Raw genomic sequence first — 15,753 nt, 5'->3', positions numbered from 1 at the left:
TCAAGCGCGGCCGCCGGCGGCAGCGGGGGGTAACGACGGAGGGAGCCGCTCGCTCCTCGCTGGGACAGGGCTGGGGGTGAAGCAGGGCGGGCAGCGGCGCCGTGCTGGCCCCGGCGCCCTCCGTGCCACGCCGCAGCGCCCGGCAAGCGAGGGGTTCGCCCTTGTCTCGCTTGTTCAGGGCGAAACCAGCCTGTTCTTCTCCCTCCATTCCCAGCCCCTCTGTCCGGAGAGAGAACTGCCCGACCCCTGCGAGGGGGTGAGCGGGACCGTGGATGCGGGCGGGCACCCCTGGCTAGGCTGGGACGGGACAGCTGGAAGGGACAGGAAGGCAACTGAGAGGTTGCACATTCCCGTGGTTCTCCCACGGGGCTGATGCCCTTCCCAGGCGGCGAGGGTGGCACGTGGCTCTGTTAGCCCTTGCTCTTGAACACTGTCAGCATATCTGCGGAATTCGGTGTCGCCAGGGAGAGAACGGGACTTCGGAGTACGTAAAGTGGATTTTCATCTCGGTCGCGTTTCTGGGCCGAGAAGCAGTCATTTGGGGTGGTAGTGAGTCACCAAGCAACAAACAGTCTCAGGAGCTGCTTTGCTCTCAGCTCCCCTTCTACATGCAAGCCTCCAAAATGAGTGTTCTGGTACGATAAACTCTGCTGGGGCTGTTGCCGTGCAGAAGAGTTGTGTGTTTTCCATATCCTTTTGGAAGTGAAGACATCCCGTTTAATGAACCAGGATGGATGTGTTTCTGTGGGGCTGGTTTGGTGGACTGGAGAAAAGGAATGACTGCACGTGATGTAGCCACCTGTTGCGGCATCAGAAGCAGTATCCCTGATTTTGGATAATGTCTTCATAGGTGGTTTGAGAGCAGTGGATTGAGGAAAATGCATGAAAAGTGTTTGTGTTCTCCCTTTCTTGGGCAGACCTCTTCTGATTAATTTACAGGGTGCTTCATATGGGATTTTCCTTTTCCTCAGTGGTACCATTAATTATAGGAACAGGCATGGGATAGGATGCACCTTCTAGGGGCACAATCTTTGTGCTTTGCCTTTTAGATGGTACTTCTGTAAGTAAAAGCAGTAGGTGGTGTTCTTACTAGTTCTTACACCTTTTCCTCTCTGATTAGCTTTGAGGAGTGTTTTGATATATATGTGTAGCCTCTATCTGTTTCTTTGTGGTTGTAATTTTCCTGTTAGTGCTGGACGATTCTAAATTGTGTCTGCATCTCCTTCCTCAGGCAGGCCTGACTGGCTTTGTACAGGAAAAGTCCTTGGAAATCTGCACTAGCTTCTCTGAGCAAAAGTGTCTGGGAGTTCTCCAAGGCTTTAACCTCAAGAGGATTACAGTAAGTTGGATTTATATTTGGAAGTACAACTCAGCTGACTTATGTCTGCAGGATAATAACCTAGAGAGACAGAAAGATTTCCATACAAGTCCCTACCATTGGTCTGCATAGCATTTCCCCCCTTGTTGCTGACTGTATGCTCACATTTTGATATTTCTTTTCCTTAGAATGTTATTGCACTGAAGGTATCTTAAAATGACAAGCAAAACCAACCTGTTGGGACTCTCTTATAATTATTGAAGTGGCCATTCTGCTTCTACTTAGAATGGTCCAAAATTCCTTTGTCATATGGGACTTGTGCTCTTTTTGTCCTGCTCCAGGTGCTTCATGTTGTAAATGCTGATTTGTCTAGTATTGTTAGACTTAAGAAGAAGCTAAACTGCAAAATTCTGTTATTCTTGCTGGTTTATTTGTGAAAGAAATGCAAAGGCTTTTAGAGCTTTGCTTTAGAGCAAAGTTTGAGGAGCTTCCTGCATAGAGGGATCCCTGTAAGTAATGTGCTGCTTTGGATTAACTGGAAAAAGGATTCAGAAGTTTCTGTGTGCTTTTCAGTTGGACAGGGCAAGTTGCAGTTACTGAAATGAAATTAATTTCCTAATGTATTTATGATGGTGGTGGTGTTTTGGGTTGTTTGATTGTTTGTTGGGTTTTTGTTGTTCTGTTTTGTTTGTTTGTTTGGGTTTTTTTGTTCTTGTGCCTTCAGGTAGGAAAATCTATTCGGGCTATTTTTTAATCTGAAAATCAAAGCTCTACTGATAGAGCTTTAAGAGGTGTGTGCTAGTGCAGGGATTTTTTGGGGGAGTTGGGCAAATGGTGGTGGGGAGTGAGAATTTTTTAAACTAATTACTTTTAAACTGTTATTAAACTTCTCTTTCTGCATGTGGTTGCTTATGCCACCTGGATTCACATAAGAAGAAAATTATTTTTAATGGATTGTGCCTTTGCATGAATAGGGAGATTGAAGAGAAAAACAGTCTCTAAATGAGATTTAGATTGCCCCTTAACATAATAAGATCTTTAAAACCTCAATCTCCTTATATTCTGTGTGCAGCCTAGACCTATTTGGGGAGAGAGACCAGAGAAATGATTATTTCCTTGCTGTGTGTTTTGTGCAGACCCATATTAAGATTCTGTACAGTAAAGGATGAGAGCTACTTGGTGTCTTGGTTTGGGAAGACAGGAGTCTGCTAAGGAAGGCAGGAGCCTTCCCTGAAATGGAGAATGCAAACCCTCCCCACCCCTCCGAATTGCTATAATTTTAAATTAAGGGGCTCTCAGGCAAAGATATGGGAGCAGGAAGTAACAGTTCTTTAATAGAGAAGAAAAAAAAATAAAATAAACAATGCAGTCCACTAGAACAACACTGACAGAGTCAGAACCCAACCTGACACCCTGTTGGCCAAGGCGTTGGTGGTAGTCCGATTGAAAATGTGGCTGCAGTCCTCTGAAGTATCAGGTGTGGGTCTCTTGGAGCAAGGAGGATCTGTAGAGAAGGATGTATTCTTCCTCTGAAGATCCAGTGGAGGAAGAGGCAGCTGCTGCTCCTCTAGGGAATCCCGTGGAAAAAAGCCGTGCTGGAGTTTCAGAATCTCAGAGTGTGTCGGGGTAGCGGTGCTTGGCCCCTCCCTCTGGGCGGAGCATCTCACAATGGGATGTTATAGTTCTTATCAGTCATGCAGTGACATTCAATGGGCTGTTATCAGTAGAGGTGCCCTCCTGGGAAGTGTGAATGTGGTCAGTCAAAGAGAGAGATAAGGCAAACTGCTCACTTGACAAGGTAATCTGCCATACAGATTGTAATGGAAAACATCTTGCATGCAATCTTTGACACTTGGGCAGTCTTTATTCTTTGTGTAGCCTGACCCCAAACTACAGTAGCCTTATTTCAGTGAGTAGCTGACAAGTAGGGAGAGGTGTTGCAGCCATCCAAATTGTGATGTGGAGCTCTGCATTGGATGCAAAAGATGGAAGTGGGAACAAAATAACTGGCAACAAAACTGATGCCAAACTATTTGGAGAGTGAACCTAGCCGATATATTTATCTACAGTAGCAGTGATTTAAATAGTTTCAGCTCTTCTTCACTGGATAGGATAATAGCGGTGTGAATTTCTTTAATTTTTACCTGGAAAGTACTTGCAAAGAATGTACTGTAACTGCTGAGTTTTGTGGAGAAGCCAGGCTTCAGTGATGGAAGGGTGTGTTTCAAGCAGTGATGCTTCATGCTGTCATTTGGGTCATGGACAAGCAGGTGAGTTTTGATTCCCTTGAGCAGAGGATCAAGGGTCTAGCGTGAAGGTTCAGCATTAAGGTTTCAGCCTGTGCTAGAGAAGGAAAAGATCTACAAATCTGTACACAGATTTGAAATGAAGCAGCAGTCAGGAACTTAAGTATGTGTGCAAGGCCAAAGTTTTCAGGGCCTAGCTCATGTTGCTTGCTCATGGAAGTAAAATATTGCTGGTGAGATAAGAACTGTTTTTCTTAAAAGAGCAGCATTGTCAGAAATTAAAAGGTCACTGACTGTACATAAAATAAGAAAAGGTGTGTTAGCTGATGATTACTGGCTGGAAGTGTACTAGCCTCAAGTGTGAGAAGAGCTGCTAGAGCAGAGCATGTTGGAGTTGAATATGACAATTGGCAAGCTGGGGAAATCCTAACCAGAGTGGCTGGATAACTTGTGCACAATTCTGGATACTGTGTGTTTACTTCCTTCAGCTGATAAGGAAACACCAGGTACTGTGAACATCTGTGATACATCTATGACAAGGTACAGCAAAACTGAATACAGACATAGGAAGGGAAAATGACCTGACTGGTATAAAGAGGTTATGCTTAATTTTTCAGTTTGGTAATTGGCTCTTCCACAGCTATGGGATTCTTCTGGATTTGGAAGGGACTATCATTTCTTTCCTCGGGATAGAAGCCAACTCTCACTGGAATATGGAATACTGGAATATGGTTAACTGGAGCTGACAGAGAAGGAAGTGTTAAAGGCAGTTTTCTCACTGAGACCAGTCTATCTGGAAAATATAATAGGAGATAAGTGGATAAGTGGCCAACTTCACACTGGCTTGATCCCAGCATGCTGTGGGAGGGTGCATAAAGCTGTTCCCAGTTCCCTCAACACTCGAGGTAGGGGATGTGGGGGACTGTATCCCGACAGAAGTGGAGCATGGAGCTGGCAGTAGCTTACTGTCAGTGCAGCAGTCAGTGTTTGTTGTAGATGCCCCATGAGGACTTAACAGTGTTTGCCTTTGCCTGTTTCTTGAGTCTTCCTGCTTTACTTCAGGGGCTGTCTCCAGGCTTGCTTTCTGTATTTGTTATCTCTCATCATCAGTGGCATTTAGGCTTGTTTCTTTTTCATCTTCTTTCCTGCCTCCCCCTCTGCAGTGAATCACAGAAGGGCTGTTTTTCTTAGTCATTAAATGTAGGTGTTTGCACACCCCAGCACAGGCATATCATGAGGAAAATTTAGCAGACAGCTGTCTGGCAATTTGAAATTAAACAAGAAGTACTTTTGTGGGTTCCAGTTAATTTATTTTTTTTTGTAAACAAAAAGTCTATATGTAGTAGCTATAAGATTGTTTTCTACAAATAGGAAGCACAGTTAGTTTGTTGTATTCATTATGAGAAGGGGAGGTGGTTATAATTTAGCCCCACCTTGAAGTGGAAATATGAATTTTTTTTGGGTTTTTTTTCCCTTGTGATATCCCATGCTTGATATTTATCTTATATATGCTTTTTTGATATTGGACCACAGCTTGGCTGTTCGTGGAGAATTACTAAGGAGCTCAGCTCCTATTCTGCAGATAAGGAGAGTTAGATAGGTCACCAGTACTGAATATCAGGAAGTGCAATTAACTTTAAAAAGTGAGCCTTACTCTTGCCATAATCTTACTTAATGTAATGACACAAATGTTGAGATGTTTTGAGACCCTCAGCCACTTGAGGTGAGGAGGGAAACACTAGCAGAAAAAAGGACCATCCAATGAGGTTTTCCTTCTCTCTGGGCTTCTGGGTAGGCTCCAGAACTTTCATGCTATATGGTGAGTGTTCCAAACTGACAGAGATGTTTAGGGTGGTGTTGCTCAGTAGGGGCAATGCTGACCTCAAGTAAGAGACCATGTATATTGGTCTTCTTACTTTCAGTGATTTAATGGCTACCCATGAAGAAGCTGTTTAGAGTGTTTAAAAACGGATCATTTCCCTAGAATATCCAGCTACTTGTATTAGCTGAAAAGAAGCATAAAGTCTCCCAGCACTTACAAAAGAGTGGATCAGGGATCAGTCTAGCTTGGATGTTACCTAACTTTGGAAATGTTGGTATTTAAGATTTTTTGTATCTCCCATTCACACATTGAAGTATGATATAAAAATAGAAACATTCTTTTCATGCCTCTGAAATAATGAGAGTAAATAAGTAATTTATTCAGACCTGTGATTCTGCCTGTGCAGGTATTAAGAGCAAAGGAACACAGAGAAGCAGAGTGGCTGGATGAATTTGGGGGTGTCTCAGGACTGACAGTGAAAAGGTGCTTGGGAAGCTGATAAAGTGAGTAATATTTGTCATGTTCTTTGGAGATTTATGTTTTTCTGTGATAGATTTTTGTTCCAGCCAGTCACTTTATGGAACAGCACAGAAATACTGACCTGTTACTGACCAAGACTGTAGCTCAAGAAGGTGCTTTGCAAGTGAGCCGATGGTGGTTTTTGATGTGACCCTCAATACTGCTTCTTTGACTGCAGTGCTGAAAATTGTCATCTAAATTTTTGTGCTGCTTTACAAGGAAAACTTCTGAAAGCCATTAATAACAAGTGTGTTCTAGTGCTTGAACAGAGGCCAGAATGAAGTTGGATTAAAGGGCGTTTTGCCCTTGAGTTAAATGGCACTTTGGAAAATGCTTATCTGGTATGTATTGTGCAAACATGGGACTTCAAGGTTCCCATTGCAGTGGTAAGGCTGGATCAAAGGTCAAGGTATAAAAATATGAAGAACGATGAAATTGTACCAGATATAGAAAAATATGCTTCTGAATTTTGTAGTAATTGAAATAAATTACAAGATTTTTTTGCTTTTTAAGTTTTTTAAATTTTGATTTTCTGGCAGATAAAATTTTGAGGATATCTAACATTTTTTAACTAAGACTGCTAAATATGATTATTGAAATTCATGGGCCCAATCAATTCTGTAACTGTTTAACTGAAATACAGCTATTGTAGGTATGTATCTTGGGCCAGGGGAAAGCGTGTGCCTCCCCTTTTTACTTTTTGTAGTTGTTTTATGTACTTTCTATATTCCAAGGTGCAGCTCATTCAAAATAATAGCTCTCATTGTGCATACACGTAACAGATAGTCTTTAAATATAAAAATCTAGCTGAAAATGGACAATTGCCTTGTTCTGTCCCATCAAAACCACATGTGAGCTCACTTTACTAGGTTTTAATTTGAGTTGCCATGCTTTTTAAATGGATGGAGGAAAGACTGGCATACTATATGTGGCACCCAATAAAACAAGAGAACCAGTACCCTTTTTGCTAAAGCAGCTTTACATGCAAGCCAAATAATTACCTCCATGTGAAGAGAAAAGTAGTTTGAGAGGTTATGCTGCTGATTTGTTTGCTTAGTTGAAAAGATTGTTGGATGTGTGCTGCTGTGGCCTAAATTCTTGGTTACTGAGAAAACCAAACTTGCTCTAGAGGAAACTTGTGATTGCTGAAGACATTATTAGGGCACATTTGACAGTGAGCTGAAGAGAATACGGCTTCAACCAAGTTATCTTTCTCTCTTCTTTCCTCTGTTTCAGATGTCATCTCTACCAAGGAGGGTGAAATGTGTAGCCAAAGCCTCTACATCAGAAGAACTACCTTCATTTCTAAATTCGTAAGATCATTTTTTTCCTTAGGATTTTTTCGAGGTTTATGCTAGGCATGAGCTATTGTGTAAGAACATCATTCAGTTTCTGAGAAGTTGATTAAAAAGTTTTCATGCACAAAACTTCAGTTATAAAATGCAGATTACTTAGGCTTCTTCATGCGCATAATGAAGATAAGGTGAAAGTAAATTGCCAGTTGTCCAAAGAGTCATGTGTACAATGTGTGTATACATCATAAAAGTTGGTAGATTGTTTAAGCCATTAGCTCTGCAGCAGTGTGAAAGACCTGTATCTGTTGAGTCTACCTTTCTGTTAATTTTTCCTGTTCACGTTCTTTCATGCCAAAAACCACTCAACTAGCTCACTTATGTATTTTTTTTATTCTTCTCGTAAGCAATATTGTTGATTCATTTGTTTTTCAGGAGCTCTGAATCAGAGGAGGAAGAGGAGGAATGGGAGCCAAATAGCAAAACTGCCAGGAGACCTCGTTTGCCAGCGAAAACTGAGGCAAAAACTAAAAAAGCTACTGCTCCACGATCAACTGTGGCCAGGAAAATGGTCAAGAAGGTAGCAATAAAAGAGGAAATGGTGAGTATCTATAAGCAAGAGACATTTAATTACTGCTCTTGGGAAGTAGCATGAGCAGATTTTCTGACTCTGGATGAGTTGGTTGCCTGGGTCTCATTAGCTGATAAAATTCTACTGTTCCTGTGAATGTTCAGTATGTTGGATAAGCGTGGCTTTGTTTTGCATTGAAGTGTCCATTATTGAAAGGTCCTCCTTGAAAATTTTGGCCAATGATAATAGGATGTGGTTTTCCCTGGATCTCTTTCAACAATGTAAATAAAAAAATGCCTCTGTTCTCTCTGGTTTTGGTATTGCACCTTTGTTGTCTTCTACCTTTTCACTGTTTGGGTACCACAAAAAGAAGGTAACCTGTTCTTACATTTCCTTGCATGGCTGTTCAACCCAGTAAGGATTGCAGTTTTATTATTATTAATATAGAACAGTTATATTGAAAATTAAATACTTCTGTATCACATCATGACAGAAGCTAGTCCTTCTGACTTCTGAGGATGATCTCTGCAGAAAGTCAGTAAAGAATGTGTGGCTTGTCCAAGGTTAAACTGTATCTTGGCAGACCAGATCTCAGTTCCAGTTCCCATGCTGGGAACCTAACACCTCAGAAGTGCTTCCCTGCCCTGCTGTTTCCTGTTTTGTTGACATGAATGGAGGCAAAGATTGTAGGTCAGTGGCTTCTGAAGGAAGGTCTTATTAAATTCTTTGCAGGATAATTTTATTTGAACTTGATCCGAGGTCCGCTGTATTTGTATTGTTTCCTCCATGCAAGATATATTTCAGGTTACTTGATTTCTGGCTTGGTGTTTTGCTGCCAGAGACATTACTTGGGAAAATGATACCTGGTAGCAAGTCTTTTTAGTGTTTAAATGAAATGTTGAACCACTTTGTAACTGTCAGTGCTTAATATGGTTCTAATGTCTTTTTGGCAGGATGTATCCTTGCCTATTGCACCTGTAGAAGATAATAAAATGCAGCTTCTAAAACCTAAGGAAGAAAATGCAGGCACTAAACCAAAAAGTTTAAATCGAACGCCAGAAGTGCCTAAGAAAATGGAAATAAATTCATTCCAAGGGAGAAACCAAAACAGTTTAGTGAGTGATGAAAAACCCTCAACAAGTGTTCCTGTAGTGAAACAAGAGAAATGCGAGGAAGAGTTGGCATTTGATGAACCACCCTCTAAAAAGATTAAGTTGAATGCATGTCCTGAAGGAAAGCCAGTTAAAAATCTGGGAGGCAAGAAAATAAAAGAAGAATTTGAAATGAACTGGGATATTGTACAGGTATGAGACTTTTTCCTTTTCTGAGGTACCAATGAAATTATTTCCTGCATAATTAGCGCTTACAATCTTAACATACAATTTCAGTCCTCTGAAGTTGTCATTTAACCTCTGCTTAGGTTGTCATAAAATGTGTATAAATGTAGACGTTGGTTGGTAAGTGTTGAAATGTCAAACTTTTACATCATTCTAAGATCTGTGACTTTGAGTGTCCTTAGAACAAAACTTGCCTGTAACAGTTTGCGGGGTTCTCCTGTATGAGCACATGGGATTTTTGGTGGATGAACACAACTGAAACTCCCACAGGAAGGGATGCTGACAGATTTGGGATGTTTGTGTGCAGTTTTACAACTTAGTATTTAGTCAGTGTGGATCATTTAGTTGCAGAGACCCATTTGAGAGTGTTTATCAATTTATGGTTCTATCAAAGAAGGAGATTTGCCTTCCTCACACAACAGTAGCAACAAGGGAGATATCATTGTTTTTGTAGGATTTTAACTCTGAAGCTGTTTGGGTGGAGGCAGTTTTAGAATAGCTCTTGTGTTGGAAGTCTGGGTGTGATCATGGAAGATTTTAATATGAATAGAATGGGAATAGATAGGACATATTGTATTCATCATCCTTAGTACAGTCTACTTAAGAAAGCTGTAAAATTTTGTGGGTTTTCTCACATATTCCTGGAAATACATATGGAGAATTTGATCCTTATGTGTGCTCCAAAAGGAGTGAATATGGTTGTGCAGGTTTTTAGGCTTCAGAAGGAAACTTTTGAGTGGCTTTTGTATCAGCCCTCTATGGTATCTACTGTAGTGAAGTGCAAACAGATCATGATGGTTAAAATGATACTGAGTAAGCTGCTTGCGTAGGGTGTCAGTGATACCATATTGATACTCTATAACTTTAGAAACCTCAATTTGTACAAAATCATGTTTAACTTTGCAAGACTTGGCTTGTCTTGACACTGGCAGTAGTATTGCTAGTTTCCTGTTACTGGTTGAGTGGAATTTGGATCAACTCTGGTTTTGTGGGTTTTGTTTGTTTAGCTGAACCATGAGGTATGTCAGCGTTGGCTTTAAAAAACGTTGGCTTTAAAAAAATTCTAAGTTTTCTGAGTTGCTGTGTACAGATACGTAACAGCATAAACTGCTGTTTCTGCTTTGTTTTATAATTTTGGTTTGATGGGTTTTTTTCCTTGGTTTGTTTTTTTTTGGTTTTTTTTTTTTTTCTTCCAAAGAGGTATACTGCTTCCTGCATTTTTTACTGCAGTTACAAGTTTCTGGAAACATTGGTTGCTGCATTTCTTGCTGAAATGCCGGGTGTGGTGGCTGGATGCATGAGGGGCCTTACCTCCTGTCTTGGGGAGGACAGTAGTGTCTGCTGGCCAGTGCAATGTTCTGGGAGTGGTTTTGAATGTTGAATGAGAGGCTGTTTAAAGCAGTCTACCATCTCTCTTTAATGTGTTTGGCTGTTGTGTTTGGGTTTTCTCTCCTTTGACAGGCCTTGTCAGAAATAACAAACGTTGAACCATGGGTGTGTGCAAACTTAATTTGGCTCTTTCAAGAGGAAAACACAATTCCTTTCATTGCTCGGTACCGAAAGGAGCTCATCAATAACCTGGAGGCCGACGCCTTGCGGGAAGTGCAGCATGCCTTGGAGGAGCTACGGTAAGTGAGGCAACAGCACAGGAAGGGATCTGGGTGGGAGGGGAGTACCAACTGCCTGCTGCTCCTGTGTCCCTTGTTTTACCTCCTTGCACACACTTCAACTCTAAAGGAACTAATAAAGAAAATAGTTTAAAACTGAGGTAATTACGCTTGATACCTATCTGGGGTTTTGTTAGGGTTTTTTGCGAGATTGGGTCTTCATTTTTGCTTTTTTCTCTAAGTAGCAAGAAATCTAGAGTTATTCTTGCCAAAGAAAAATGAACATCTTAATTTCTTTGCAGTTTATTAGAGCTGCACAGAACAACTGGTGCTTAAAGAGTAGTTAATAGTTGCTGGAAATATGTAGCATGATGAGATGGAAGCTCCACTTGTAGAAAAAGTGGCACCCTTGGCACCCTGCTTGGATCAGGGAAGCTTCTAGTGAAGAGCCTTTCTTAAATTGGAGTGTACCAGGAGATGAGGTTAAACTATCCCAGATCACTGCAGGACAGAAATGATCAGCAAAGCTTGTGGCAATGGATGAGACTGCTTTCATTCCATCTTACTTTTGAGTGACCCTGTGTTCTTGAGATGGCAGGGGAACAGACTGGTCAGCTGTTCTGTCAGCTTGGTGCTATCCTCCTTGTATTCCCTGCTAACCCCTACCAAGAGATCGCTTCCAAGGATCTTAACAAGTAATTAAATAATAACCAAATACCTCTGCTGCTTGTGGTTACTCCCATGTACCTTTCTGAAGACCTAGGAGTTTAAATCTGATAGCCTGTACTTGATGCTGCAGAACTGTTTTGATATGAATTGTATCTGTAAATTGTATCTGTGTCTTGTATCATCAGTGTGGATTTATTCTAGGGCCATCTATTCATTTGGCTTCCAGGCCAGTAGTATTACAGAAATGTGTGGAGCAGTAATTACTATCAGCGTTACTTGATGATTTTTCTTTGAACTACCACAGGATATTTTGATACAGTTTTGAACTACCTGAAGAGGGAGAAAAATGGTTAGAAACTTTTAAATTATCAACTTGGTTTGTTGAAGGTTGACATGAGATACAATTTTCAGGGGCTTCAGAGCATTTCAGCCCTGTAATAGATGAGGTCACTGTGAAATATAACTGTTAACACTAATCTCTTGCATTTTAGTACTGTTGCAAAGAAGACACATACAATGATACAGAAGTTGAAGAAAGAAGGAAAGTTATCCAGTTGCCTTTTAAAAGGATTGCTAAATTGTAGAACTTTGGAAGAATTAGACCATGTGGTCAGTACTCTAGTCTTTTTCAGATCAACCTTAGTTTAAATGTAATCTTGCATTCCTGAATAGTGCATAATGTCAAGTTCATAGCATACTGAAATACCTTGCTGCTTTTTAATAATTGGTTTTGTTTTGTTTGTTCTTTTTGTTATAAGTCTGCACCTTACAAAACTGGGAGTAAAGGCACCAAAGCCCAGAGGGCCAAGCAGTTGGGATTAGAACCTGCTGCTCTCTCCCTCCTGCAAAATCCTATGGAACTCAATCTCTTTTCTTACATTAGACCCAATACCAAAGGTAAGTGCTGTGCTTCTTTGACCAGTAATGTTCTAAATGTCTGAAAATATTTTGAGAGGGAGATTACTTTAATTGTTCTGATGTTGCTGGAAGTTAGGCAACTGCTTGAAATTCAACAGTGCTTTTAGCAACATGTGATAACATGTTAACACATTTTATGACTCTTCTTCAACCTTTCTTCTCTCTTTGTATTGCAAATAGTAATAACTGTGGTAAAGAAATGACATAAATCTGGAGATCTTATAGTTGACATCTGTATTTACTGGTAAGAGGGAGGGAACCACAGCACATACCTGAGACCTTTCCATTGTTCAACTTGTATTCCTGAAGATTCAATGCTGACTGTACAAGAGGTTTATGCTCATAGTCTGTACAGAAGGAAATGTGACCCAGCAAAGCATATCTTAATGAAAACTGGCCTAGGAGATTGGGAGTGAGCAGGAGAGTTTGTGTCTGAATGACAGTAGGGATTGGAGAAGATGTAATTTCTGTAATTGGAGCAAGAACTTTTAACAGCATGATTGTCACATATAGATTGCAGAATTATGTGTCTTTGTGAGTGCGGTTATGGGTGGATCTGTAGGGGGCAATCTCTGACAATAAAATGTGAAGATTGCTGCAGCCTTCTGTATGACTTTAAAATAGAGATGTACTTCTATTCTTCCCTGCCCCTACATGTACTTTTTGAATTTCAGCATAAAGGTATTGAAGCTTCTTAGTAAGGTTGGCTCTTACTTTTTCCACTTCAGTTTATTTAAGTATTACTTATAAAATTCTGCTAATTTTGCAATGAAAATCAGTTACCAAATATTCTGGTTATTAAATTACTGCATTTCAGCATATGTCATTACTTCATACAGCAGGATTGTATGAAGTAATATTGTAGCCATATATCTGACTATTGTGGTGCAGTCTAAAGAGCCAAAAAAAATCTCTGTGAAACTTCAGATAAATTATTTAGAGTATTTTCAAAAGGAGGTGCTGTTTGTTGCACCATAAACATTAGTTTTTTGAAACCAGTACACCTATTTTCAATTCTGTGCTAAAAATAATGCTGCTTAGGTTTATATAATGGTCTGCCTTTGAAAGACATCAGAAGTTAGATACATCTATGAACTGGGTCACTTTTATCACTTTGGGAGCCAGTTTGACAGCTTATATACAACTTGAGATCAGAGTGGTTTTGTTTGTTTTTTTTTTTAAGGAATGAGCCATTTGCAGTACAGCAAAGTTTTCATCAAATCTTAATATTTTGGTTCTTTTAAATTCTCAGTGTTTTTCAACTTATCCTAAAAATAAACTGAAATAAAAACAGCAGTTCATGTTTCAAGGCCTGACATTGGAAAGTTCAAGAAGCAGGCTAACCAGAAAACTTTGTTCTTCTTTTTAGTTGTTTGCGTGGTCAAAAATTTCTAATTACACAAGCACGTGCTGGTGGACACAGTCAAGTGTCTGTGTGAGTGGTGCTTGTTGAATGGGAACTTTCTGATTATTTCTCAAACTCTGACTTGTTTGGGCCTGAGTGTTTCAGTCTGTGTTCAGTATGATGCATGTCTTCAGATTCCCTTAGCTTTGTATTCTGACATCACTTCTACCATAAGAAATAGTAACTCATAGATGTAAGGATCCAAAATTTACAACTTCTGATAAGTTTAGGCATTTAATAATGTATTCTTATTCTCACTTTTTTTTTTCTTTGTGGCAGGTAAGTTTAGCTTCCTCATCTTAAAAAGGGGCAAGAGAAAATTTTTTATAGTGTGTAACTTTATAGCCTAATCAGAAGCAGGGTTCTGGATTCCGTGAATAGGTAAAGCTGTGCAAGTTGCTAAAGTGGTGTAAATAAAGCTGTCCATTAGGCAGCAGAGTGAACAGCAGCCTGTGTTGCAGAGACAGAGAGACAGTAATGCTGCATCTGCCAGCTCTAGGATTCTTGCTGTTTGGTCTGAGGCATTCATTACTGACTCTTGCTAGAAGCAGAGCTAGATATATCAAATTAAAATACAAGATGTCTGTTTTATTTCATTATCTCTGCTTCTGGTCTAATTCAATCCCTTTGCTAAGGAGAATTATGTGTTTCTTCTTTTGGCCATTTGAAGGAAAGAATGGGTTCTGTGTGTTGGAAATAAACTAATGATTCTGTTATCTCTCCAGAAATACGAAGACATAACTCCATGTCTTTGAAGGCATTTTACAATTTCGGTGTTTCATAGGACAGGTTGATGGTACCCTGACCTCAAAGTGTTGTTGTGCAAACTCCTGCTACAATACAGTGGAAATATGAAACTGTTCCACAGAGAAAAGACAGGATTACCTGCAAAGAATTTAGGCAGTTTTCATACCAGTAGCAAAATATGTAGACTTCTGCTGCAGTTGCTCATTTTATTAAAAACTCAAAAATATTAAATTTTTTCAAAAATTCTATTTAAATACCTAATTTTACTATTGCACTATTTACATCACAAATATCAAGATCTGTTAGCATCCAAGTAAAAAAAATCTCCGATTTTAATATAATTTTGACTTACAGTAATGCATTGGTCACTTCAAGCTCATTAAAAATATAGTTTCTGATATTTTGGAAAGGAAGCTTTAGCTGATAAAAGTTTTAATGAATTAGGATTCTTTGAAATCTTTGCAAGTCAGTCAGATACCTTTAATCAGTTTACTTTTAGCTTGCATATATTTTCTTAATACTTGTGCAGTTGTGTAAAGTAATTTTATTAGTTTTTTCTGTAATTATTAACTGTATATTATAGTGCATATTCTATAATTATTTTTCTTCTAAGGGCTTGCAAATATCCAGGAAGTAGAGGCTGGAGTGCAGCATATTTTAGCAGACATATTTGCTAAAGATAAAGATACACTGGATTTCATCAGGAAATTGTAAGTTTCGTTCTTACTTTCTAAACTTTCTTGCTTACATGGTAAAATGCAGTCTCCTAGTGGCAGATACAGGACTTTTTGTTAATGATGTGAAAACAATGTTCCTGTGAGATGGATTTAGGGCTATTCCTCTGTGTGTTCATTAGCCCTTCTGGCTGTCAGTGCAGTAGAGGTCTGCTGTGAGCATGGCGTGGTGCTGTAACTGCCAAAGAATGAAAAACTCTGTGCTCTGCCCTGTGAACAGCAGATCTCCCTTACAATTAGTGAGCCATGAGGGAGTTTTCCCTCTTTGTGCTTTCTTCAAGCTATAACTCTTCAGAAGTGAATCTGCTTAAGCTCTTTCTCCAGTAGCTGACCTGACACCAGTCAGTGCAACTAGTGTGCAGTGGTGGTTGATTTTGGCATTGGTAGCCAATGAGGCAAACAAATATGACTGTTTTTAAAGCAGGACTTACTGATTTTAATTGTTCAGCTGAATTTAAGTTTTCTTACATTACCTGACTTCAGTGTTGTCATGTCTGGGGAGTTGGTGTGACTTGTTATTTTATTTTGTCTGCTGTTTGGCATCTGGGGTAGAGAAGAGAACATGCGC

At 39.8% G+C, this 15,753-nt stretch overlaps 1 protein-coding gene across 2 annotated transcripts in view; it reads left to right on the top strand.

The window, feature by feature from the left end:
• Nucleotides 1–44: 44 nt before the first annotated feature.
• The window catches only part of SRBD1 (S1 RNA binding domain 1), a 126,651-nt gene continuing 110,942 nt past the window's right edge, over nt 45–15,753 (top strand). The window contains exons 1-10 of one of the 2 annotated variants that reach the window (XM_005416194.2): nt 45–256; nt 1,232–1,339; nt 5,793–5,889; nt 7,142–7,218; nt 7,633–7,798; nt 8,722–9,072; nt 10,567–10,733; nt 11,873–11,990; nt 12,140–12,278; nt 15,065–15,161. In XM_005416194.2, the coding sequence (XP_005416251.1) occupies nt 7,142–7,218; nt 7,633–7,798; nt 8,722–9,072; nt 10,567–10,733; nt 11,873–11,990; nt 12,140–12,278; nt 15,065–15,161 (1,115 nt within the window). In that variant the 5' untranslated portion in view covers nt 45–256; nt 1,232–1,339; nt 5,793–5,889. Of the gene's footprint in view, nt 257–281; nt 485–1,231; nt 1,340–5,792; nt 5,890–7,141; nt 7,219–7,632; nt 7,799–8,721; nt 9,073–10,566; nt 10,734–11,872; nt 11,991–12,139; nt 12,279–15,064; nt 15,162–15,753 lie in introns of those variants that run through there. The other variant, XM_031060726.1, reaches the window with a different exon arrangement.

The sequence above is a fragment of the Geospiza fortis genome, unplaced genomic scaffold, assembly GCF_000277835.1.
Source record: "Geospiza fortis unplaced genomic scaffold, GeoFor_1.0 scaffold41, whole genome shotgun sequence".
Taxonomy (NCBI): Eukaryota; Metazoa; Chordata; class Aves; order Passeriformes; family Thraupidae; genus Geospiza; species Geospiza fortis.
The sequence above is the reverse complement of the archived record's forward strand: the minus strand, read 5'-3'. Positions and strand labels throughout refer to the sequence as shown.